Source organism: Ictidomys tridecemlineatus, chromosome 5 (assembly GCF_052094955.1).
Source record: "Ictidomys tridecemlineatus isolate mIctTri1 chromosome 5, mIctTri1.hap1, whole genome shotgun sequence".
Taxonomy (NCBI): Eukaryota; Metazoa; Chordata; class Mammalia; order Rodentia; family Sciuridae; genus Ictidomys; species Ictidomys tridecemlineatus.
Window position 1 is genome coordinate 133,825,608 of NC_135481.1, and position 27,956 is coordinate 133,853,563.

Below are 27,956 nucleotides of genomic sequence, written 5' to 3' on the forward strand. Positions count from 1 at the left end.
GCCGCGTCGGGCCCCGACGGCGCAGCTGGATGCGGCGGCGCCCGCCGAGCTGGGGCGGACGCGGGGCAGCCCGGGCCGGAAACACGCACCGGGAGCCCCGACGCTGCAGCCGCAGGATGGCCGAGGTGAGCGCGGCGCCCTCCAGGGCGCGGGGCGACGAGCGCCGCTCCGGACCTGGGACACAGGGCCACCTGCGCAGCGGCGCAGGCGTTGCGTGGGGGGGGGAGCGTCGCCTCCCTCTGGGGGAACACGGGGTGCTGGCGCGCGTGGACGCCCGACGTCCCGGAGCCGCCGGCGCGTCGCAAGAGCTGGGTCTGCCTGCCGCTACTGCCCACACGCTCCAGCTCTGCCAGCGCCCGCGTTTCAGCCGGGGATATTTGCACTCACCGTTCGGACTTGTGAGAGAGCCTCCCCCTACCCTCGCTCGAACCCTTTTTACCTCAGAATTAATGAGACAGCTGCTATTTCAAGCCGCCGGTTTTCTACCTGAAGTTTGTTTCTGTGGAGAGCTTTGCGGGTGTAGCCTGGGGTGGGTTCTGTGAGAACTGCGAAGACAGACAGGGGCAGTGAGGGCCCTATCCGCCGGCGGACAAGTCCTGTGTCTTTTTAAAAAAACAAAACGACCAAACACTGCAAATGGACAACTAGACGAGTCTGGTCAGAAAGCTTGCAGAGCGGCTTTATCAAGGCCACTGCTGACCTCGTCCCCGGGACGTTAGGCGAGGCGGTCCTAACTCCGGAGAGCACTAGGGTGGGTGGGGGCGTCGGTGCCCGACGTGAGAGCGGACGAGGGGGTGTCGGACTCCTAAGAGAGACCCGCACCTGCAAGCGGCCGGAAGAGAGCGCGGGTCCCCGAGGCGGCAGTGCCTCTGCCTGAAGGTGCTTGCCCGGGAGCGCGGACCGCGTGCGGAGCTGCTCGGTGCCGGGACTTGAGGCGCCGGGGCCCATTGCGGGACTGGTTCCGCTCTGCCAGCCGGCGGCGGGCGCTGGCGAGGCCTCTGCGGGTCGCGCGCCCCCGGCCTGGCTCGTGTCAGCTCCTGAGAGGTTGTCAGCCAGATGTGACACGATTGTCGAGAGGAACGAGGGAGGAGATCTGATATTAATCAATGCGTCGCTCCGAGCCAAACTTTCTCAGATGCGGTGTGGAAACATGTTCTTCTCATTTCAGGCATCTCTGTGGCTGCGGGCTGCCATCGGCCTGGGTTTGACAGTTTAAATGGAATGCCAGCTAGGAGCCTTGATGGTATGAGTGGAGCTGTGTGTTTCTGCGGGGGCGACCAGGCACACGGGGGTGCAGTGATGTCCCCTAGTTTTATGACCGCGCTCACCAGGGCCCTCCGAAGACAGGGCGTTTAAATCGGACCAGACGTCTGGTCTCAGCCAGGCCCCTCCTGTTAACACTTAAGGGGCCTGAAAGAGGCCCGCTGTGTCCTGGGAATCCCTGTCAGGGTGAGGGGAGGACGTGTTACTGAATGGGACCACGGAGCAGATGCAGCAACAATTTTTTTTTTTTAAATACGTTCTTCTCATCAAAGCGACAAGATTTTGGCTTGACAATATAACTTAATTGAAAAATAGCATTTGCAGATCTTTTTTTCCCCCTAGTGTCCTTTCATTCTTTTATTGTCTTAATATGATTAGATTTTATGGGATCTCTTCAGAAGATTTCATAGGCTGAGTTTGCAAATGTGTTTATGTGTTAAAACTTTTGTTCAGTGATAAATATACTCCCTTCTCAGTTATTCCTTTCCAGATTTATTGACAGACATCATTAAAACCTCATTAAAATTATGTGTCAAAATAAAATCAGCATGTAAAAGAACATCACTTTGAATATTACAAATTTGGATCTGATTTTTTTTTCCTTTAAATATGTATGAAAAGATACCTGCCCCTTTTGCTAAGAGGAATTTTGATAAATAACTATTCTTTTTGGCATACCTTCTGACAGTTAAAAATAATTAGACATGAGTCATTATTTGATTTCTTGTCTAATAAGTTTGAAAACTTTAATTTTACTCTGAAACTCTTACTGTTTCAACTCAACTGTTAGTTGAACATGTTCCTGTTACAGTTAAATGATGAGAAGAAGTGTTGAAATCTTCACTTAACATAGGTGCTGCTCATACTTTGGAAACTCATAATTATGTTCAGACCTCTGGGTAATTTAATTTTTAATATTGTCTGTACTCATACAGTCTCTTTAGACTGCTAAGGACTTAGTGACGTGTTTCTCCTTCATTTAGAGAGACATTGGTTACAAGTTTGAGGTTGTTATTTGGCCGCTGATGTCTACCAGTATGTGAAACAATTATCTATTTGCTATAGGTATAATTTCTACTAGAAATATTAACCAATGGGGAGTAGTTGCCTTAGAAACATAAGGTTTACATAGAAGATTATTATATTTTTATTACATCTCTCCCATGCATGTTAGGCCTGCTTACCAGACCCATGCCAACATTCTATACCTCAGGATCATTGGGTTGCAAAGACAATCCATTCCATGAATGTATAGGTTTCCCCATAGAACAGATAAGCATTACACTTGTCATTTATAATTTCCATTTATAATTTTCAAAGGATAAATATAAACAGGAGAACATTTTAAAAGTTCAGTTTGCTAGTAAAATTAAGCTGTAGTGTATGGGGTGGGAGGCAAAGTGTCTTTCAGCTTTTGTATATATAGTTGAGAAGTTATTTTGATGGTGGTCATTAAAAGAGTCGCCCTGAAGGTTCTACAAGGTAAATTATTTGCAGGAGGAGTGTGCTTCACACCAGGGTGAATTTTCTCTACAGATGTCATTTAGAGTGAGTTACTTTTGCCAGAAACAGCCTTTTTTAGAAAGACCTAGAAATATCTTAGCTGTGGCAAAATCTCAGTGCGAGCCACCCATCATTTTGGTATCTAAGATCAAGATTTAGGGAGTCATTATACCATTTTATAAAATTACACTATTCTGAGTATTCTGCTGCAGAGTTTTCATTTTATTCATTTGTTCATTTTTGACAATTTATATGACAAGTGTTAAAGATAACTATGTTAGTTAAAAGAAGCATCTGGAACTTTTTGGGTTTTTTGTCCCCCCCCCCGCCCCTTTTAAATTGGTTTCTACCTGAAAACCTTATTTCTCCTTATCTTGTCATTCTTTGAAGTCCTTTTTCCTAATTCTGGAAAATCTAGGATTCCAATGTGACACCATTTCTCTACGTAGACACAGGCTTACATTAGTCAGAGGGTGGGTATAAACAGCAGCCTTGCTTCTCTGGGGTCCAACTTATGGCCTTCTCAAACTTTGTATAGTTATAAGCAAACAAGCATAACTGTTCTTGTCCACATGTGGGCTCATTATTATAAATCAGTCTAACAAATAACAATAGAACTCTATTTTCAGGGGATGATAATTTCACTCAGTTAATGTGAAGGAAGAGAGAGGTGGGAAATGAGATATGAAGGCTAGATCCAAGCAGACATGGGTAGAAGGAAATGTTTACCTCAGATAAACTCTCATTCAGGCTTTTAACTTTTCCATACAATTATTAGTTTGATTGTCCCTTCTTGCAGATTGTTTGTATAATCATATCATATACTCAAACATGAAAATTATTTTCCAGCTCTACACCAGCTTCCAGAAGAATTGTCCTTGTTCCGTAGCCCTCTGATTGTTTCTTGCATTATTCATAATGAAGGTAAAATTTTATACCGCCAACTCTATCATTTGATGGTACAGATGCTAAATTTTAAAACAGGGATTAGGATGGCATAATTAACTAATTTGAACTTTTCTTTTTAAAAATTTAGCATTGAAAATCTAATTTTCATTAAGTGCCTGAAAGAAATGTTTATAAGATTTTACTTAAAAATGTTTACAGTTTCACCTTTATTTTGGATCACACCAATAGTGAAGTTGTATTCCTTATGTAACTGGCCACCTTAGCTAACATCCTAAAGTTAAGTGTCTTGTTTATTTTTCTCCCCCTTGGTTGATTCAATTATGTTTAGAAGCTTTCTATACATTCATTTAACTTCTTTGATTTTTGTTATCAAATGTTTTTGAAGAATACCTCTGAGGTCTCCCAAATTTAGGTTACAAAGGGAAATTTTTATATATCCATATCACTTTTACTTCTGTATAATTGGAAAAAATTTTAAAAGATTTGGTTTGGTTTCTAAGGTAATATTTGCATATTTTTAAACTTTTTTATATTTTCAGTTTTAAAAACTAATAATTTTAAGAAAAAATGCACAGATGTTAAATTGTTTTGGCACAATATTTATACTTTGATTTATAGACTTCAAAGAACAAGTTTTTTCCCCATTACCTTCTTTGAACTAAGCAGCAAGAGAACACTGCAAGTGTGTCACGCATGCATTTTGTACACAAGTAGACTTGGCCCAGCATCTGTCACCTGAAAAAACTTTACCTCCCACCTGTCTTAGCCAGGCCCTTCTCCATGCCCTCGGTTATCTTTGACTAGCCTCTCCTGCTATTCCTTACTTGTAATGAGAACCCAGATTTTGTCAGTTCTCCTTTGGTGTCATTTTTACTTTACAAATGCTGGTTTCTGGGGTTCTTCAGATCCCTTCTTTCAATCATGATCATGATTAACAGTGCCTCCCTGTTGTTCAGAACCCTAATGTTCCCTGAACCCAACAGAGAAACTTCTGAGTGCGCATCTGGTAAGCCTATTCCCAACCCCCACCTTAGGTTGCCTTTCAAGGTTACTCTCACTGCCCTTAACAGAAACCTGTGCTCTGTGCTCCTGGGCCTGACATACATGGGCATGGAGAGACTTTCTTTGTGTACAGGTCCATGGTATTTCCTACATGCACTGAAAGCATGCCTGCTTCCCCCTAGAGGCAGTCTCCTCTGGTCTCTGCATAACACTGCTCTCTTCATCTGTTTGCCATCTCACTCAAACAAAAATTTTGGAGAGATGGAAATTTTGACCTATTTGCTTTTTCATATTTTATTACAGAAAATTTCTAAAATGAAAATTGGGGTAGTTTAGTGAAGCTTTCTGATGTTTTGGAGCTCAAAAGTTGTGAACTCTTAGCCAGTCTCATTTTATCTCTATTCCCTTATCCCTTTACCACTACCAGCACTGGATTACTTTGAAGCAAATTCTAGTGTCATAATTTCATTCACAAATATTTTAATATGTAGCTCTAAAATATAAAGGCACCTTTTTTAACAAAAACAATATACAGGAGAGCGCGTGCGCACGCACACACACACACATTATGGGGGTATGGCTTAGTGTCAGGACAGCTTAGCATGAGCAAGATCCTGGGTTCAATCCCCAGCATCAAAATATTATTTCTCAATATCAGAGTCAACAAATTTCCATTCAGTGTTGAAACTTTCTAATAAACTATATTACCATTGTTCAAATTGGGATCCAAGTCAGGTCTATTCATTGTCTTTCAATGTACAGGTTTACTTTTTTTCTTGTAGCTTTTCTATTTATCCTATATATGTGCTCCCCAGTCTGGATTTTAATGGTTTCTTCCTTGTATTATCATTTAAATATTCCTCTGCCCGCCCCCATACATTGGAATTGAGGCTTGATTTGATTCAGATTAGTAGGAACATCAGATGTGTGGTGATATGTAGCCTTCCATCCAAAGGAAAATGGCCTGGTTGTTTTTTTTTTCATTAGGAGTTGTGGAACAGTGGTATTCGGGTTCTTAATTTATTTGATTCACATTCAAAAACAATCTTTGTCTCATCATTGATTCTGTTACTCTGAAATATAGGTTGTATAGAAAAGGGTTCATACTTGGTTCTTTCCCTTTGTTTACCAGTTTTCAGAATAACTAGCATTCTGTGAAGGTGGCCAATAAGTTTTGTGTTTGAGTGTATTTTAAGTTAGATTTTAACACGGTGAATAGCTTGTGATAATTTTTGACAAATCATATTCTTTGCTCTGCTGTTCTTGGCCAACTTAGTTGTGTGACTTTTATTCCCAGTGAAGCCATGTGCTCCTTTACTGTAATAACACTGAAAGTTACTCGTGTTTGTACAGTCACAAAGCTCCTCATAGATCCTGGTACATGGTAGTAGCTTTTCCAACAAAACTTTTAGAGTAAATTGTCATCATTTTGTTAAGCTATTGTTGGAAGATGATGGCATAATAGGTTGATGAGATGAACATCTGGCCCATGTGTATTTCTCCAGGTGGACTTCAGTTCCAATGCTAACAGCCAAAGATAAGCTCTCTTACATAAAGGAATTTCACAGGATTTCTTCTTTCTTTCCAGTTGTCTTTATTGCCCATCTGGCAAATAGTGGTACTATTTGCAATTGAATCCTGGTTGTACCTCTGTGGGCTCACGTATGTGAGAAAAACAGAGATGAACTTAAAAAAAAAAATGAAAGAAATTAGTGAAAAGTGAGAGGAGGAAAGGAAGGAAAGAAAAAACTGGTTCTAATAAGAAAAACATGAAAGAAAAATAGAATGGGTATGAGGCAGAGCAGCTCTATAGAGCAGTAGATTCCACCTTTGAATGATGCAGCATAGAGGGGATGAGAATGTCATTTTCATTGCAAACGAAGAGAAACCAAACCTTCTTGATACAGCTAAGGGTGGTCCCCACTTCTTTAAAAGATGCATTGTTTGGATTATGGTGTCCTGTTGGCAGTTTTTGGTATGCACTGCAATTTTCTAGGACTCAAACATATTAATAGCAATTGTCTATATTCAACATTTTGAAAATACAATTTGGAAAAACCTGAAGCATTTTATTCTAAAACTTAATGACTTGTAAAAAGTGATTTGTGGTTTGGCAGATTGGATTCTTTGATTTCAAATTGGGGACTTAATGATTCTTACCACTGAGAATCTGGCACAACCTTAGAATTTCAAAATTAAGAAAGGACCACAGATTCTAAACTTGACCCTTAGTAATCTCTACTAGTGAGTTAGTTTCCATGTGGATATTAATGTGGCCCTCTCCACAGTCAATAGGAGGATCAGTGTGTAAACTAGGAACTACATGTGGCTGTTAGTGCACCTAAATGGTCAACCATCCTTTCTTTTCAGTCTATCCTTAGGGTATGACCTTAAGGATACCTGATAGTCACAAAATGCCCTCTGGGCTTCAACCATTATTTTCTTGTTCCAGGAGGGAGGAAAAGGAAAACAGGAATCTAAGCTCAGTCAGCTCTGATTTATCAAGAGCTTTCCATGATGCTCCAACCAGTAACTTCTCCTATATGCCATTAGCCAGTACTTAGTCACCTGGCCACCAGTTGGGACTTAGAAATTAAGGTTCTTTTACCAAGGCAGATCAGGAAAAAGAATATTAGGAGGGTATCCATAATCCTAAGCATGGCTCAGTTCTCCATTGATTTGTTCATTCAGTCATTCATTTATTCTCTCGTGTGATACCAGCAGATGATTTACCAAGTATTCAGTCCAGTGCTAGTTACTAGGTATTAGTTTAGAGTTTTAATTGTTGTATTGTCTTTTTCAGGAATGATTCATTATGGAGCAACTTTAAGGAGGTTTTTATCTCATATATTTTTGATTGCTATGTCTATGCAGAGTCAGATCATCAGAGCTCAGAGGACCTAAGGACTTACTTATAGATAGGTGGCAATAACAGTCTAGCAGTCCTAGTTGGTCTTTTCAACTCTCCATCTTTGTGTTCATATTAATATGGCTAACAGCCTCTGAGATTGACAGGGATGGGTACCCAACCTGTTTTGAAGACAAAGGTGCCACAGCATGGAAGAAGGCTATGTGGCTTAAACAGAAATAAGGATAGTTTGAGGCCAATCCTGGGTTTTACTCTCTCTCCATGAAAGGAGTTTAGTGAGGTAAATGGGAAGAAATTCACATACTCTGGCTTTGCAACCAAAGGTATTTTTTTTTAACAGGCAGATCATATTCACTTTGCATCTGCTTGAAAAGACTCGCTGTTAGAACAAAACTACACTCCTTGGCCTGCCCCAAAAGGTCCTATGTTGAATTGCCTCTGTTGCCTCTCTGCCCCTCATTTTGTACCATTCACTACATTAGGGTCACTCTAGCTATACTGGCCTATTTTCTATTCCCTGAACACCCCATTCTCTTTCATGCCTCAGGGCCTTTGTACTTGCTGTACCTTCTGCCTAAAAGCACTCCCTCCCTTTCCATATCTTCACATGGCCAGCTCTTTGCCATCCCTTAGAACTCAGTTTGTATGCCACCTCCTCAGAGGCCCTTAATGATGACCCCATCTAGAAGATACTTACTCCTGTCCCTTTTTCTCCATGCCACCTAGTGAAATCATTAGCATTCTGCATATTAATTCTTAGATAATACTTGCCTTATTCTGAAAGGATCTTGTTTGTTTACTTATTCATTTTCTCCTATCCAAGAACTAACCATGCCTGACCCTAAGGGTGGTATGGCCATAGACTACTTGTTCATTTTCTGTCTCCTGTGGAATATAATAAGCTCCTTGAGGACAGGAGTCTGTTTCAACACTTTAACCTCTAGAATTTAGAATAATGCCTGGCTCATAAATGTTCAGTAAATACTTATTCAATTGTTGAAATCTCTTTGCTACATGGAAATTTAATGTTGTTATGTGCAGAAGTATATGTCAATGCCTAACTCTGAGCATTATAAATATTAAATGAAACCACAGGTAGCTCCAAATATTGATATTTCAATGTATAGTTCACCCCTTGTATCCAGATTTGAGACCACCCTTACTGCCTATAAGTTTCCCAACTTTCTGAACTTTAAAATTGGGCTAGTAATACCTCCCTATGTGGATGTGATAAAAAGAAAGAAAGAAAGAAAAAGTACATGTGTACTGCTTAGTATAGTGTAATAAATTTTCAGTAAATCTTACCAACTATTTGGCTTTAAATGTTACACCCTACCATAAATTTAAGCTTCCTGAGAGTAATTCCCTTCTCACAGCAAGGCAGTGAGGATTATATGAAATCACATATTAAATATGCACATTACATGTCAAAGGATGGCTAGTCTCACTGTTGAATTCAGCACTATGCGATAGAACTTTCTGTGATGGAGGAAATGTTCTGTATCTCTACTGTCCAATATAGTAGTCACATATAACTACTGAGCTCTTGAACTGTGGCTAGTGTGACCAAGGAACTCAATTCTTAGATGTTATTTGACTTCATTTAGTTTAAATAGCCACATGTGTCTAGTGTACTGCATTGTGCAGACTAACTTAACCCTACAATAATACCTGACTGGATACAATTCGGCTTTGTGCCTCTGCCACATCACAGATGGCCTCCCAGGGCCAATGTTATAAATCTGGGAATCCCCAAAATCTTCTGTTTTTCCTTCTCCGCCTTCCTTCTAGTCCCTTAAGAATATCCTCCAGAATTTATATTTGGTGATATAAAAATATCTGCATGAAAACATATTTAAAGAAAACAGCTTTTATTCTTGAGCTCAATAAAAATCCATCAGAGTCCTTTACTGTCCAGTGCTAGATATGTGTGCATCCAGCCCACTATAAGCATGGGCCAGCCACTGCCAGGAATTCAGTTCAGCATCTCTGGCAAGAGGGCCATAGAATAGTCTCCCCAATCTGAAGGTAGAGCATTGGTGTCTGGAAGATGAAGTAAGTCCCCCAACATCCCTAAAATCTAGGTCATAACTTTTTATTCCATGACAGCAAATAAACAGAATCATCACATTCTAGGTGTGTCAGTGGTTTTTGGGTGAATGAATGAGAAAATGATAGTTACAAAAAAGTAAACCAGAATTTTGAATTTTGATTTGTAGCACATCAAAGTGACTAATAACAATTCTGGAAATAGTCTGATTAAGACGAGTGCATAAGAAGCAATAATCATGTCTTGATGAGTTCAGAATGTTATAAACATCTGCTTTATGTTTCTGAAGAATGGAATAAGTATTAGGATTCCAAAGGAAAGGATGTAAATTTTAAAAGAGTTTTCCATTTTGATTTACATGAGTACTTTTCGTCCTGTAATTAGAATTTTTGGTTTGATTTCCTTTTAGAAGTTTTAATTTATCTTTAAATAATGGTGCTATAATTTTACAACATTGTGGAATTCTGAGATGGGTGGAAAAATCCAAGGGCCTCAATATTGGAAGTTTTCTTAGACTTTGTAATTAGGTTTTTTAGTTCATAAATAATTCCTCTGAGATTTATTTCCATAGTTGTTTAATGAGCTTTATTAAGCCTTATTCAGATGGGTTCTTGTAGAACACATGAAAGTTTCTTGTTAATGAATGTTTCTTATAAAGCAGCATGCATATGTTGGAACTGTACATAAAATTGTTGTTCCCCAAACTGAAAGCTGTTGGAACTGAATGGTCAGATTAGGTCACTGGTCTCAACTGGGGGTGATATAGGTCCCAGGGCCAGTTGGCAATGTCTGAAGACATTTTTTGTGTAACTGGCATCTGGTGGGTAGATGCTACCAGACACTGAAATGCACATAACAGCCACAAAGTATTATTTGGCCAAAAAGGTCAGTAGTGCCAAAGTTGAGAAATCCTGAATCAGGTGATAAGACAAGAAATGAGATTCAGTCTAAGACTATTAGGTATACTTAGAATTGTTCTTACTATGGTTTAGCACTTTTGAGTCTGAGACAGGGTCACCCAGCATTTTCTGGGATTTTTCATGTGCCCATGCCTTTTGATCAGTCTTCATAAATTGGAGGAAGCGTATGCTCAAGAATATCTCTTTCTCTGGATAAAACAGATCTTATTTTCCAAATAAATGAAATATGCATTTACTTTTACAGTTCCAACATCTTGTTTTTAAAGAGTGAATGGCATCTTTTAAAATTTCCTTTGACAGTCATAGTTATAAAATCTAGATTGTGAAATATTTCAGAGTTCCGTACTGAGTGTTATTGACAATATACAAATGACTGATTCATCCATAAACTGATGTTTATAGGGTTGTGGCTAAGTTTGAGATGCTGGACAACATATAACGTGTGCCACAAACAAACCTAACAGTGCCTTTAAAGCTTTTTTGTTTTGATGATATGTAATGTAAATTAAACCATCACTCACTTTTACATTTCAACTTGCCTTCATAATAACTATATAATGTGTGAAGTATAGTTATATAGATGTATTTTATACATTTTATATGCATGTACAAATAGAAACTCTGTAGCCAAAGAATGAAATAATTTCTAGCATTAGAACAGTATTTCTCAGTCTTTTCATTACCTCCCACACCTAAAGAGATTTTAGAATTCTTTTCCTAATTGTGCCTCCCCAATGAAATTTTAGTACCATACTATGTACAATATATCTTTTTATGTATATATATGTATTTGTGCTTATCGCATGAAAAGAATAGTAATTTTTTTCACCTCACAAGAACCAATTTTCACTCCTTTGGGGATGATGTTATTCCCTCTGGAGAATGCATGCGTTATTAGAGTAATTCAGAGTTGTAATTTCATTTTTTGTGTTATGTTATGTGACTTTATAAAAAGAAAAACCTTTTCTCATATGTTTCCTGTTTTTTAATAGCCTCTTGAATAGATAAGGCATTGCTGTTATTGTCTGTGGCACACCTCAGTTAAGAACAGCCCTAATAACTTCACCTGAAAATCCTTGGTTGCAGCTCTATTTAGACCCATCATAATCCTAAAGAAATAATAGAAGACAGTCAAATCATGAAAATTTTAACCTGTATTTAAACAGGGTCATTGGTTTTTATTTTTTTAAGATAAATTCTTATTTTTTAGTTTCTTTTTTTAAATGGTCATGTAATCACATATGCACATAGGAAAGTATGTGCGTATGTGATTACATGACCATTTAAAATGTTTGATTCATTCTGTCATCTTTTCTATTCCTATTCCCCCTCCCTTCCCTTCATTCCTCTTTGTCTAATCCAAAGTACTTACACCCCTCATCCCCCACCCCTGAAACATCTGCATATCAAAGAGAACATTGGTCTTTGTTTTTTTGGGATTGGCTTATATTCACTTGGCATGATAGCTTCCAGTTCCATCTGTTTACCAGCAAATGCCATAATTTCATTTCTCTTTATGGCTGAGTAATATTCCATTGTGTATATATGCCACATTTTCTTTATCCATTCATCTTTTGAAGGGCACCTAAGCTGGTTCCATAGCTTAGCTGTTGTGAATTGAGCTGCTGTAAACATTGATGTGGCTATGTTACTATAGTACGGCTTATTTTAATTCTTTGGGTATATACCAAGGAATGGGATAACTGAATTAAATGGTGATTCCATTCCAAGTTTTCTGAGGAATCTCTATACTGCTTTCCATGGTGGTTGCACCAATTTGCAGTTTCTCCAGCAATGTGTGATTGTACCTTTTTCCCCATATCCTCACCAACATTTATTGTTACTTGTATTCTTGATAATTGCCATTCTGACTGGAGTGAGATGAAATCTCAGTGTTGTTTTAATATGTGTTTCTCTAACTGCTAGAGATATTGAACATTTTTTCATATATTTGTTGACCATTCATAGAAGTGCCAGTTCTGTTCCTTTGCCCATTTGATAATTGGGTTATTTGGGTTTGGGGCATTAAGTTTTTCAGTTCTTTATATATCTGGAGATTAATGCTCTATCTGACATATGGGTAGCAAAGATTTTCTCCCATTTCTTATGCGTTCTCTCCACATTCTTCACATACCATAATATTGACCCTTATAAAGTGTACTGTTGAGTCACTTTTAGTGTACTCATAGAGTTGTGCAACCATGATTTTTATCTAATTTTAGAACATTTTCATTACCTCAAAAAGAAACCCTGGGAGTTGGGGATACAGCTTCGTTGGTAGAGTGATTGCCTTGCATACACAAGGCTCTAATCCACAGACACCATGGGGGTGGGGGGAAAGAAACCCTGGTCAAATTGTAAATTTTTGTGCTTTAAAGGACACCATCAAGAAAGTGAAAAGATAGTCTAAGGATGGAAGAAAATACTAACAAATCATATATTTGGTAATGAATTGGTATCTAGAAAATACAAATAATTCTTTCAACTCAATGCAAAAAAGACAACCCAATCTAAAAATGGGCTAAAGATCTGAACAGGTATGTCTCCAAAGAAGATATACAAATGGCCAATGAACACAGGAAAGATGATGATCCATTAGCTATCAGGGAAATGGAAATAAAAACCATAATGAGATACCACTCACACCCACCTGAATGGTTCTAATAAAAAAAAAAAGACAATGGCAAGTATTGGTGAGGATGTTCTGAGAAATCACAGCCCTCACACATTGCTGGTGGGAATTAAAATGGTACAGGTGCTTGGAAAAACAGGCAGTTCTTTAGAAGGGTAAATGTTGTGCTACTGCAGGCATACCAGAAATATGAACTTCCGTCTAGACTACTGGAATAAAGTAAATATCACAATAAAGCAAACCATACAAATGTTTTTGGTTTCCCAGAATATACAAAAGTTATGTTTATGCCATACTATTAAGTGTGTGGTAGCATTATGTTTAAAAAAACAATTAAAACATTTTATTGCTAAAAAATACTAATAATCATCTGAGCTGTTGGGAAAATGCTACTAATAGACTTGTCCAACATAGGATTGCCACAAACTAACATTCTTCTTCTTCTTCTTCTTTTTTTTTTTTTGGTACCATAAATTGAACCCAGAAGGGCCTTACCACTGAGCTACATCTCCAACACTTTTCATTTTTTATTTTGAGACAGGATCTCACTAAGTTGCTTAGAGCCTTGCCAAGTTGCTGTGGCTGGCTTTGAACTTGCAATCCTCCTGCCTCAGCCTCCTGAGTTGCTGGGATTACAGATGTACACCACCTCACCAGGCCACTGCAAACTTTCTAATTGTAAAAATTGCATATCCATGAAGCACAGTAAATGAACATGCAATAAAATGAGGTATACCTGAATATGATCCAGCAGTTCTACTTCTAGACTTTACCCAAGAGAAATGAAACATATCCATTATAAACTTGTGCACAATGTTCCTTTTGGAGATGATGAAATGTTTTAAAATTATATTGTGATAATTGTTGTGTGACTCTATGCATACACTAAGAATCACTGAACTGTATGCTTTAAATGCCTGGATTGAATGATAAGCAAATATCTCAATGAAGTTGCTTTTGTAAACAGAATAAAAACAACACTCTCCTACCACCACCCATTAACAGTCACTTCCCTTCCCTCCACAGCTCCTCATGGCCACTTTTTTATGTAAATGAAATCATATATTTCATACACATACATCATACACATACAAATCATAAACATCTGTGACTTTTTGTACCTGGCTTCTTAGCATAATGTTTTTACCCATGTTGTATCATATATCAGTACTTTATTCCATTTTATTGGAAATAATATTTCATTATATGAATATACCATTTGTTTATTCATTCACTGGTTGATGTATATTGGGTTTCTTTTCACTTTTGTGAAATAATGCTGAATAATGTTGCTATTGTGAATAATACTGCTATGAAAATAAATGTGCAGGTTTTTGTATAGACATGTTTCACTTCTCTTGGCTATATACTGAGGAGTGGAATTTCTGAGTCTATTATTTTTTCAACTTTATTTCTTTTATACCTTTGTTTTATTTATTTTTATGTTGTGCTGAGGATCGGACCCAGGGCCTTGCACATGCAAGGCAAGCAATCTACTGCTGAGCCACAACCCCAACCCCTCTGGGTCTATAAACTCACCTTTTTGAGGAGCTGTCAGACTGTTTCCAAAAGACTTTTATATAAACTTTTCCAAAGTGTCTATACCATCTTAAAATCCCACCAGCATCTGATTTTTAAAGGAAGACTGGTGATATACTCTTTGGAATGAGTTTCCCAAATCTTTGGCCATATTCTCCCTTCCCTGCATTCCGTACAATGCCACATAGTTCCTCAATTGACAGATTAGGGATCTCAACCTATAATTGTAAGGCATTTTCTTCCTTCTTCCAAACATACACAATCTCCCCAGTTTCAAGGCTCTCTTTAATCATGTAGATTCTACCCAAAGGCTCTTCCCAGGAACCTCACTGACAGATTTCCTTTAAGGCTTTTTCTTTTTAATAATAGATTATATTCTTCAGGCCTCTATCTCCTTTCAAGAATTCATCTTAAAAATATATATGAAGCTTCGCTCTTAACACTAGAACTTTGTTGAACACACACATTCGTTTTCTGATTTAGTTTTATTTTTGTATATTCTACACATCCACACCAAACTGGCACAATAACATGTAACTGGGGCATCAATGCAGGGATTCTATCTTCCAACCTCTGTCTCTAACAGCCACATATTCCAGTAAATGGGGTCAGGAAATCATCCTCATGTAGTCAACCCTTATATGTTTTCAGATCTATTTCTCTTTTCAGCCTCTACCACATCCTGGGGTGGGGGTAACAAATTCCATACCTATAATACTTTTGGTTCAGAGTGTTCACCATTTTACTTATCCCAAGATGGCCTCTGTACACCTTGCAGAGTTACTGCTGTGGTCAGCTTAGAGACTGATAAATGTGGTTGTTGACCTTTTCTATGCTCTTAATAACAAAGTGGCATATTTCCTTCTAAGCTATATCTTTTCTTATAAATCCTGACTTTATTTGTCCATTTTTATATGTAGAAAAATCTGTGAAGTTTATAGTCTCCTGAGTGCTGGGCCAGTTGATTGCCTTTCCGAGGTACTACATACATCTTTGGGCTTGCCACAGTGGGCACTGTTGCTCAATAAATGATGCTAAATGGAGGCATGTGTTTTGTTTTATAAATGCAGTGTTATGTTCAATACAGCATTTACATGGCTGTGCACACATGTGTTCTCTTTTGCAGGCTATCAGCTGTACTCTGAACTGTAGTTGCCAAAGTTTCAAACCTGGAAAAATAAACCATCGTCAGTGTGAGCAATGCAGACATGGATGGGTGGCTCATGGTAACTTTATTTTTCCCCACTCTCTTGGCTTATAGTGTTCCCTCATAATAACTTACAGATATTCAGGGACTGGTTTAGTATCTAAGAATAGCAGCTAACTACTAAGTAGTATGTTCTAGGTAACAGGCTGAAAGATTTTACATGTTATCTCTTTGAATTTTTACAACTTTATATGGTATCTTATTAACCCCATTCTAGAGTAGTCTTTTTTTTTTTTTTTTTGTACTAGGGATTGAACCCAGAGACACTTTACCACTAAACCACATTCCCAACACCCCCACTCTTTTGTTTTAAATTTCGAGACAGGGTCTCACTAAGTTGCTTAGGGCTTTACTAAGTTTCTGAGGCTACTTAAACTTGTGAGCCTTCAGCCTGTGCCTCTGCCTCCCAAGTCACAGGCATGCACCACCACACGTGGCATTATTAACCCCATTCTAAATGCAGAAACTGGAACTTCAGTGCTATTTATTTGGCACTGATAGGAATGATATAGACTAATAAGTAATCTCTATTTTTTTAGCTTCAGTTTGCCCTAATAAAATTTTAATATAAAAATATCCCTTATTCATGGTTTACTTGAAATTTATAATTGGACATCTGTCAATACTAGCCGCTTGTAACTATGGAATAGTGTGACCAAAGAATGGAATTTCTTATATTTAAAGTTATTTTAATCTAAATATAAATAGTCAGATGTGACTAGTGGCTGTTGCACTGAACATCTTGGATTTAGATGAATTAATTTGTCAAGCCCCACAAGTAGAAAACATTAATTTAGTGCTTAAACCAAGATCTTCCAGATTCCTAAGTCCAGATTCTTCACCTCTAGATTCTTTGCTTCCTGATTTTCCATACTGATTATTCACTTGCCACCTTTGTTTTTCCCTGTCCCTTCCCTATTTGTGATAATTTCACTCATAGGGATACCTCAAGAAAGAGAGAAAAGCCTTAAAGCCGGTCAATTTTAGTTTACAATTTCCTGTGAATAACTTAAAGCCTGATAGGTGTTAAGGCTACTAATCAATTGCATATTCATGTTCTTTCTACTGAGACAGATAACTGAGAATTAGCCCCAGCCTATTTTCTGTATAGTCCTTCTCCTAAATGTAGAATTTTTCAAAATTATATTTCTTCAATTTTATTTTCAGCTCTAAGTAAGCTGAGGATTCCCCCAGTATATCCAACAAGCCAGGTGGAAATTGTCCAATCCAATGTGGTGTTTGATATCAGCAGCCTCATGCTCTATGGGACACAGGCCATCCCCGTTCGCCTGAAAATCCTACTGGACCGGCTCTTCAGTGTGTTGAAGCAAGATGAGGTTCTCCAGATCTTGCATGCCTTGGACTGGACCCTTCAGGATTACATCCGTGGATATGTGCTGCAGGTACAGTGACCATGGTCACTGTTCTGAAATTAGTACCCCGGTAACTGATATGACCTAGTTGCCTACTAGTAATAGTCATTGGTGATCATCCTTCCCATTAATATTTTTAATGACTTATGCCCCTACATAATATTTTTTATGGGGGAAATCCTCTGCTCTTCCCAAGATATCTGTGGAACTTCAGGCTGTGGGACCATGACATTTTTTTTTAATGTGGGTTTCACTAAGCTACCTCTTACATAGTAAACTATTTGTCCCAATTGGGTGGTACCTTCAGTTCTTTTATTATTCTCAAACTACTTACTGACACAAGATGCCACTATATCAGATTTTACTGAGAATTTGGGGTCAGAAAGGAAACTTACGTTCCAGAACCACACAGAAAGCAGCTTACAATTTATGCAGCTCCATCTTGTTCTTTAAAGTTTTCTGGCATCTCAATGATTTTCCTTCCTAGGCTCTACTTCTTGTAATATTTCTGTGTTCTTGCACTTGTTCATATATTCTCTATTACTTGTGCACTTGCTTGCTCACTCTGGCATTCTCACACATGTGTGATCATGCTCCCTCTCCCTCTCCCTCATCTCCTCCCCCTCCCTCAACTCTCCCTCCTCCCCCTACCTCTCCTCCCCTGCAGTTCTTTTGTATTCCTCACATTTTCTCATCTTTTCTTCAAAGTTCCATTCCCTTCTCAAGAAAAGAACATATTTCCTGAGATGAATTATATTAATCTTTTGAAAAGATATGAAACAGTTGCAGAACTTTTTTCTTGCTACTATACTAGAAAATTCAGTAAAAATTGTAGTGAAATGGGAAGTGAATATATTTCCAATGCTAAAATAAACTTCAGTCTTGGACAATATCATTAAAAACAAAAACTAAATACCTGACACTCTTCCAGTAATTTTATGAAGTATATTATCACCATTTTCTAACTGAAAAATCAGAATCTCAGAGTATTTTTTTAAAGGTCTGGCTGAAATTCATTGCACGAGTATATGTTAAGTCTGTAGTTTGAACCCACTTCTGCTTAACTCTAAAACCCATAAAGTTACCCTGGAAATATATTTGCTCACCTCTAGTGCTGGACCCCTTGCAGTCTAGAAACAGCCACTTATGTACAGTAGCATTATGATATTACATTATGACATAGATCAATATTTAATGATCCTAATAATCTTGCTTTCTAGTGTTAGGATTAAAAATATGGAATCAATTACCTTGAACCTCTAGTACATGAAAAATTTATAATGTTACGTTTCTTATCGTCTTCAAAACTCTTACATACACTGTGAAAAATCTCAGTAGGCCATCAAATACATGATCTGTGATAAAATATTTATTGTAGTTTTGGGAAAAGTTAGGCCTTGCTAGAGTTTGAAAGATCTCCAACACTCCAGTGTAATTACAGCTCTGCTTTGTGAGCATGAGCAATAGATCAATACAGGTTCATTTGTTTTGTGTAGTTGCTTGGGAAGATTATTAAACTTGCAACAAATGAATACTTGAGCTATATCTAGTCTGATTGCTTCATCTATACTCTTTAGATAAAGAAATTACTACTGTTCAAATGATGTATATTTTAATTTTAGTGGGGAAAATGATTATGCCTCATGTAAGACATCAGTTAGTTTGAAATGAGGTGAAAAATAACAACTGAATTTCCCTTACTTGGGCTTGAGTAATATAATTTTATTTCTCTTTTCTGAACCTGTCATAAGATCATTGCTTACATTTGTGCAGTTTATGTTTTATTCAAAGTTTCTGTCCTAGGAGAGTAGGGTGAGGTGGGCAGGGGCTGAAGTCCACAAGCCCTGTACACTTTCATCCAGAGGGGTCATCTTTTTCTGGTAATGCACAAAGACTCTCTGTAGTCTAGTGAAGACCTTAATCAAATGATTACTTTTTTAAAGGAATGCGTAAAGAGTAGTAAATTGATCACACTTTTAAATTCTGATTTCCATGTAGGATGCATCAGGGAAGGTATTGGATCACTGGAGCATCATGACTAGCGAGGAAGAAGTGGCTACCTTGCAGCAGTTCCTTCGTTTTGGAGAGACCAAGTCCATAGTTGAGCTCATGGCAATTCAAGAGAAAGAAGAACAGTCCATCATCATACCTCCTTCCACAGCAAATGTAGATATCAGGGCTTTCATTGAAAGCTGCAGCCACAGGAGTTCTAGCCTCCCCACTCCTATGGACAAAGGAAACCCCACTAGCATACACCCTTTTGAGAACCTCATAAGCAACATGACTTTCATGCTGCCTTTCCAGTTCTTCAACCCTCTGCCTCCTGCACTGATAGGGTCATTGCCTGAACAATATATGTTGGAACAGGGTCAGGACCAAAGCCAGGAACCCAAACAGGAAATCCATGGGCCCTTCTCTGACAGCAGCTTCTTAACCTCTAGTTCCACACCATTTCAGGTTGAAAAAGAGCAATGTTTAAACTGTCCAGATTCTGTTATTCAAAAAGAAGACAGTGCCCGTTCAAGTGACTCCAGCTCATACAGCATAGTCACTAAACTTGAAAGGACACAGTTATCACCTGAGGCCAAAGTGAAGCATGAGAGGACCAACCTTAGCACAAAGAAGGGCCGGGTGTTCTGCACTGCATGTGAGAAGACCTTCTATGACAAAGGCACTCTGAAAATCCACTACAACGCCGTCCACCTGAAGATCAAGCATAAGTGCACCATCGAAGGGTGTAACATGGTGTTTAGCTCCCTCAGGAGCCGGAACCGCCACAGTGCCAACCCCAACCCTCGACTTCACATGCCAATGAACAGAAATAACCGGGACAAAGATCTCAGGAACAGCCTTAGCCTGGCAAGCTCTGAGAACTACAAACGCCCAGGTTTCACAGTGATGTCTCCAGACTGTGGGCCTCTACCCAGCTACAGTAGCCCAGGGGAGGATTCCAAAGGCCAACCATCCTTCTCCAGCATTGGACAAAATGGTGTGCTTTTCCCCAACCTAAAGACAGTCCAACCAGTCCTTCCTTTCTACCGTAGTCCAGCTACTCCTGCTGAACTGGCAAATACACCTGGGATGCTGCCTTCTCTCCCTCTACTGTCCTCTTCAATCCCAGAACAACTGGTTTCCAATGAAATGCCATTTGATATTCTTCCTAAGAAGAAATCCCGGAAGTCCAGTATGCCAATCAAAATAGAGAAGGAAGCTGTGGAAATAGCTAATGAGAAAAGGCACAATCTCAGTTCAGATGAAGACATGCCCCTGCAGGTGGTCAGTGAAGATGAGCCAGAGGACTGTAGTCCTCAGCCAGACAGAACACCTGAGGAGCAGCACACACACTCAGGAAGCTTAGAGAGGCCCTGCCATCTTAACTCAGTGATAGAGTCCTGTGGAACTGTCAGCCGAACCCCTGAACAGGCCACACATAATTCAGAGAGGGAGACTGAGCAGAAGCTAGCGTTGACCATGGTGCCAAGGGAAGTGGAGGATGGTGGCCGTGAAAATCACTTCACACCTGAAATGGAGTCCCAAGTTCCTTTTCCTGACTACATGGAACTACAGCAGCGCCTACTTGCTGGAGGACTCTTCAGTGCTTTGTCAAACAGGGGGATGACTTTTCCTTGTCTGGAAGATTCTAAAGAATTGGAACACATGGATCAGCATGCATTAGCAAGACAGAAGGAAGAAAATCGCTTCCAGTGTGACATCTGCAAAAAGACCTTTAAAAATGCTTGTAGTGTGAAAATGCACCACAAAAATATGCATGCCAAAGAAACACACACATGCACAGTGGAGGGCTGTAGTGCCACTTTTCCATCCCGCAGGAGCAGAGACAGGTAAGGCATCTTTTGGCAATTATTTTTTCTAAGGTGGTGATTTTTAAACTTTAACATCCATAGAATTTGTTAAAACACAGACTTCTGGGTCCTACCCCTTGAATTTCTGGGATGAATCCTGCAATTTTGCATTTCTAGCAAGTTTCCAGGCAATGCTGGTGTTGCTGTTCTGGGGATCATAGTGTGAGAATCATTGTTCTATGAATCTCCATATTTCCACAAACTTTCAATTCCAAAAATCTCAACTCTCTTGGCTATAAAACCTGACCTGAAATGACATGAAGCTATTAGTAATCTTTTTCTAATCTATCTTAGTGCAGACTTTTATGTATATTTAGTACAGAAATGTTAATGAATTTATTATAGGGGCATTAACATAATATTTCAGTGTATAAATCATTCTACCTTTCTGAAGTGTGAGAAATTCTGAATTCAGAAACACATCAGGCCCAAAGGTGTGAGATAAGGAATACTTTCATAGTTCTCACATCAGAAGCTTGGTTAAAAGACAAGTAGCCATTTGACTCAGGACAGGGAAAGGAGCTTTTTAAGTTATCACTATAGTTTCCCAAAACTTGTCTAATTTCAATTTCATAGTATGAAGCCCATCAAGTGAAAATTTTCTCTGATTTCTAGTTAAACAGATACATTTGAAAGAAAGAATAACTGCTTGATTAAAGTTTTTTAAATACTAGGATATCAAAGAATAAAGGTGATTGGGGACTGTGTTGTATGTTTGAAAGATGCTGGGTGTTCATGATACACAGAGTCAAACTGTTTATGCCTAACCGGGGAGCATGTCTCATCACTCTGGAGGCACAAAGCTGGTGTTACCATCTTGCTTATGCTTTTCTTCATGAACTTGGGTCCCTAACCATACTCTAGGTCACCCTACAAAAGGAAGAGCAAGCATGCCAAAAAACAACCCTAACAGACTTAGGGAAAGGATCAGCTATCAGATGACTCATAGTATCATAAATGTTGGCTCAAACAAGCTCAGTTTGAAGCAGTTTAACACAACCACTAACCTAGTCCAAATTGTAATGCCACATTTGTTAAGAGGGTGAAAATGTACAGACTCCCACACACATTCCTGGATAGGGTTCATAAGAACATACTCATTGTCTTTAACAAATAGGATAGAGCACAGGAGATATTAAAATTCCTGTTTCCATTGCAAGGATGTTAAACCAAACCACCAAGGTACCCTAATTAGTGAACTAGTCCTTCTCCTTTCAAAGGAGAAATGTTTGTCCATGAATAAGCTGTTGTTAAGAAGAGGTAATCATATCAGTCAGATTATCTTTGATAGTTACAGGACTGTTCTAGCCTTCAGTATCCACTAGATTAGAATGCACATTGATTCTGGATACTTTTTTATTTGATATTTACTTTTTTATGTATTTAATTTTTTTTATGTTCTGGCCTATTTGTAGATATGAGCCCCCCACCACAACAAGAAAATATCTTGTATTCTAAATTTAAAACTACTAACTCCTGTAGAACTTGGAATGCATTTACCTAGAATCTATGCTTAAAATGATACCATTTTAAATGGGACTTTGTAGACAGGCCCAAGCCTACCACCATTTCTGAGTCAAAGATGAGAAATGTGTTGCTCTAAGGACAACTAACTTTCCATCTTTGAGCCACTGTTAACTGCCAGCAGCAATTATCAGGACCCATCAGGGAGGGAGGGGGTCAGTACCTTGAATGCTTATTTAGCCAACAAATATTTATTAAGAATTTTCTGTATTAGCTATAGGGACACATCCCTACCCACAAGGCCTTCAGAGTAGTAGAGGAGACAAAACAGTAAAAAATCATTTACAGCTGAATATGATTAAAAACTGCTACAGTGGAAGAAATGTAGGCTGCTGTGGGCACAGGGGAAGGTGCCTCACCAGATTCCTGGGAAGTTAAGGAAGCTTCCTGGAAGAAGGAATGCCTCTAAACCAGGAACTCTCAAATGTTTTGATTGCACAGCGCTTTATAAACACTTAGCAAGAACCCTTAAGAGTTTTTCTCTGTTTGGTTTATAGCTATCAATATTTTACCATATTAGAAATTGAAACAAAAAATATTCATTATATCACTTTGAAAAAACAATAAACATGTTATAATAACATTTTTAAGAAAAAATAAGTATGTTTTCCAAAACAAAAATTGTTGTATCACTTTGAAATAACAATAAGTATATATTATTGTAATAACATTTTTAGGAAAAAATAACTACATTTTCATAAACACAAAATTAGGGAGATGAGTGGCTTTGTTGCAAGAGATTTTTGCAAATCTCTTTATTATCTGGTTTAGTTAGAAGACAACTGGATGTAAGAATCTGCTTCTGCATTTAGTCTGTTGTAATATCACATATCAGTAACCTCTGGAAAACTCCACTGTACACCCAGAATAAGAGTAAAAAGGGTATATAGTATGTTAATTATGAACACTTAACTTGGGGAACCTCAGGCATTGCTCAGACCACCCTTGAAAACTCTTAAAAGAGGTCAGGGACCACTAGGATTGTTCAGACCATACTTTGAGAACCACTGGACTCAACTAAAATAGAAGTCAGGAAGAAGAGTTGAAGGGGAAGCTAGAAGTTGAAGGGAAGATAAGGGAACAGGGTTTGCAAGGTCTTGGAAACAGAAGCCTGGCACATGGTCCAGAGGGTTAGAAAGGTTTTGCATTTGTGGTAGTTATTGGTCATAAGGGGACATGGAACCTTTGGAAATGTAATTAACCTTCTGTGGCTAAAGAAGGATGAAGAGGAGCTCATAAGTTAGCTCTTAATATTCATGGATACTCAAGAGTTAGATGGGCAAAGACTCAGAGGTTTTCTTTGTTGCAGTAGAGACCTTTCTGTACAAGGTTCCAGTCAATATATTTGTCTGGTTTTTTTCTTTTGTAACCACTTGTGTGTACCAGAACCTATGTTAATCTAGTGTCTGGTTTTCTACCAACACATACCAGCCCTTCAACTCAGAATGCTGACATAATCACAGGGCAGAATTACAGTTAAGAAGTGCTGCTTGCAAAGTGGGTAAACTAGGAGCATAATTTTGATTATGTCCCCCAAAAATTATGAATAAAAATTACATAGTAAATGTTATATGTTTTATAAAATATTATTAAGTCTCCAATATACACACATATCTTAGGAGATTTGAAAAAGAAAATTCCATTCTTAGTCACTTTAGTAAGAATGTTTTTCCCAATTTGACCCTGGCATACAATCTGATCTGTATTGGGAAAGGCATTTTCTTTGGGATTATTCTTCTGTTCCCTATAAGATTGTAACCCTTCGTAAAGGTTAGTTTTGCTTGTCAGAGGTTAGCGGGATCCCCAAGCAAGAACAACATTGATTTACAAGTTACATCCAAATGATAACATATGAGTAAAAGGCATGTGTTATAATGGATGTTCATTATCTGCCCTTTAGGAGTAATCATTGGGTAGAAGATTGGTGGTATGCTCACACTGCTGCATTTGCAAAACTTCCGTCTGGTATATTGTGAAATGCTATAAATATGAACTAATCTACATGCATACACACAATTTATTGCCAGATTTTAACCCACACCTGTAGAGCTTCTTGAGAAGTATGTACAGATGCTCTAGACTTGTACTATTCCACAGAAAGATGAAATGAGCCAGATAGGAAATTTTTAATATTGTCCAATAGCCACATTAAAATATAAAAGGAAACAAGTTAGCTAAGTCTTAATAATATTTAATTCAATTCTAAAATATTGTAATTTCAATAAATGATGCTAGCCATTTTTCAGGTACTCAATGACTGTATTAGTGCAGTTTACGAAAGTGATATTTCCTGGTTTCATTGAAATAAAATCCTCTGCTTAGGTCTTTATAGTTTGTGACTGATATTCTTCTAGGATCTCCTGTTTCTAGTGTTCTACTTAAACTGGCCTAATTGAAGTAGTCTAGCCATTCTCTATAGATGAGGTATTATGTTAATCTGATGATAAAAACCAAAGTTTCCAGACTGTTGGTTTTCCTGGTGAATGCTAACTTCTGACAAGTAGTGAATAACAGTTGGGCCGGTATGCACTAAACACAGGGACCTAAAACCTTACCATCACTTTTCTCGCTCCCCAAGTTTTTCCTGATGTCTAGTAAGTCTCTCTACTAAGAACAGTGTTTCTTTCTGAAACATTCCAACTGATTGCTAACTATCTTTTCACTCTTATAGACACAGTTCAAATCTAAATCTCCACCCAAAAGTGTTGAACCAAGAAGCACTGGAGAGCAGTGAAGACCATTTTCGTGCAGCTTACCTTATAAAAGATGTGGCTAAGGAGTCCTATCAGGATGTGACTTTCACACAGCAAGCATCCCAAACATCTGTCATCTTCAAGGGAACAAGTCGAATGGGCAGTCTGATTTACCCAATAACCCAAGTCCACAGTGCCAGCCTGGAGAGCTACAACTCTGGCCCCCCTAGTGAGGGCACCATCCTGGATTTGAGCACTACCTCAAGCATGAAGTCAGAGAGCAGCAGCCATTCCTCCTGGGACTCTGATGGGGTGAGTGAGGAAGGCACTGTGCTTATGGAGGACAGTGATGGGAACTGTGAAGGACCAGGCCTTGTCCCTGGGGAAGATGAATATCCCATCTGTGTCCTAATGGAGAAGGCTGACCAGAGTCTTGCCAGCTTGCCATCTGGGTTGCCCATAACCTGTCACCTCTGCCAAAAGACCTACAGTAACAAAGGAACCTTTAGGGCCCACTACAAAACTGTGCACCTCCGCCAGCTCCACAAATGCAAAGTGCCAGGCTGCAACACGATGTTTTCATCTGTTCGCAGTAGAAACAGACACAGCCAGAATCCCAACCTGCACAAGAGTCTGGCCTTGTCTCCAAGTCACCTCCAGTAACAAAGTGGTAGACCAAAATCTCTGATAAGCATTTGTCATAATTCAGGAATAATGTAATCCAAAGAAATGTGTCTGACTATTTAATACTCTTTGAGTAAGCCAGGCCAAAAGTATTTGATTTGCCTATGTAGTTTTCCATAGCAGGATAAACAAAAGACAGCCCTTGTGGAAAGTCAACAATTGGGGTAGCTCTTCCTATTATAATTTTTCTTAGCCCAAGAGGTTTTTTGCTGATATAAGGAAACCTTGAAGAAACCCCGTATTCCCCAGATTTGTTTACACTTTTCCTGGGAGAGCTTTAGGTCTTATAGATCAACAATGAGGGCCCAGGACCTGGGGGTGGTTTCAAGTGAGGCCTACAGTATTAAGGATGTTGGGGAAGAAATGTTCACCTGGAAAAGATTGCCACATGGACAAGACACCAGTCCCAAAGATTCCATTTTTCAGTTCCTTCTTTAATGAGTCTGAAATCTAGGCTTGATTTTGGAAAAATGACCTTCTGAAATCATGCCTCCATTTGGAGCGGATAATTGCTCCCTACCTCCCCTGAAGATCTCATATCTTACTCCTGGGACTTCTCAACAGAAGCGGATTGGCCTCTAATGTGTTCCTTGTTGATTCCTGATGCATTTAAGAAACTAGGGGAAAAATATTTCATGCACTTAAAAGTAGTGGTCTTCAATTTAATTTAAAGTGATTTTGATAATATTTAACTTGTGTTTATGTTATATAATTATTTGCTGTGAGTGCAGATGTCAGTGTCACCTCTGGATCTCTGCTCAGTAGCAGAACAAGTGACAACATTTCAAAACCACTGCCCATTTTCCTTTGGTTAACTTCAGAGTGTGTTCATTTTGATTCCCTGTGGAATGAATACAAGTATGATTCTGGCAGAACTATTTGTATATATTCCGCCAAAGTGTTTAGAGGATATGGTTCTGATGGTTTTTGTATATTTTCAGTATCAGTGGATCCCTCAGTCTTCACCCTTTTGTAAATGTATAAGATTAGGATGAACTTTGAAATTTATTTGGTAGAAAGAAAAGTAGGACATTATTGCCATACTCTGTCTTAATATTTAACTTATTCTGAAATATACTCTACACTATTATACATTTTTGCTGTTGTAGAAAGGAAACTTAGCCCTGTGGAATGAGACCATCTCCTAAAATCCAGCATTTATAGATTTCAAAAGCCTGCATAGGTTAAAAAATAGATTTTGTGTTCAGAATCCAAGTATTGTCTTTTAAACTCATGTTGATTTAAGTAATAAAAACATCTTTAAAGAAAACTGAGGGTTACAAGAGATATTTTCCTTTAGCCTAATGGTGGAAAGCCTGTTACGAATTATCTCAACTTTTAAAAAAAATTTTAGTAAATGTGACCACTTAACACTTGTCTCAGATTAAAGCAAGATATATCTTTCAACTGTTTTGTTACCCAGATGTTTAATATTCCAGTTTCCCCAAAGAGGACATTTTTGTATACAAATGTTTTCTATGGTTTAATAAAAATATATGGCACATCTTTTGTTTTAAAAGGCAAATATTTGTTAAAAAAAAGTTTTCATTATGTGGACTGTCTTTTTATGAGTGCACGTGCCCATACATTCAGACACACACATACACACACACACACACACACACACACACACACACACACACACACTGAATTTTACAGAACTAAAAAATCAGGGACAGTCTGTAAACAAGGAATACATGTCAGTAACTACTGCAAAATAGAAATTGAGGCAATTAATGGCTTCAAAAAGAAATAAAGTAAATACTTCATTGAGAAGATAAGCTGAGTACTGATCTTTTACCAAGGAAAGTACATAAAGTGATTTAAAAGAATATGTATAGTGGGATCAACCTTTAGAGTTTTATCCATTTGTGCCTATGAGTGGCTATGTGAGTCTGGATTCTCTATGAAACTGTGCATAGATT

At 38.5% G+C, this 27,956-nt stretch overlaps 1 protein-coding gene and 1 long non-coding RNA gene across 3 annotated transcripts in view; one reads left to right on the forward strand and one right to left on the reverse strand.

Moving 5' to 3' along the window:
- Positions 1–27,556, forward strand: Bnc1 (basonuclin zinc finger protein 1). Of its 2 annotated transcripts, none has more exons than XM_078051102.1 (5): positions 1–125; positions 15,814–15,913; positions 17,062–17,297; positions 19,266–21,109; positions 25,326–27,556. In XM_078051102.1, exons 1-5 carry the CDS (start codon positions 30–32, stop codon positions 26,008–26,010), a joined length of 2,961 nt encoding a protein of 986 aa, XP_077907228.1. In that variant the 5' UTR covers positions 1–29; the 3' UTR covers positions 26,011–27,556. The 2 variants fall into 2 exon arrangements, with proteins under 2 accessions (XP_077907228.1, XP_077907229.1); XM_078051103.1 differs by lacking the exon at positions 1–125 and adding an exon at positions 3,601–3,690.
- Positions 1–27,956, reverse strand: part of LOC144377997 (uncharacterized) — a 109,964-nt gene that overhangs the window by 3,416 nt on the left and 78,592 nt on the right. The gene's annotated exons all lie outside the window — the stretch shown is intronic.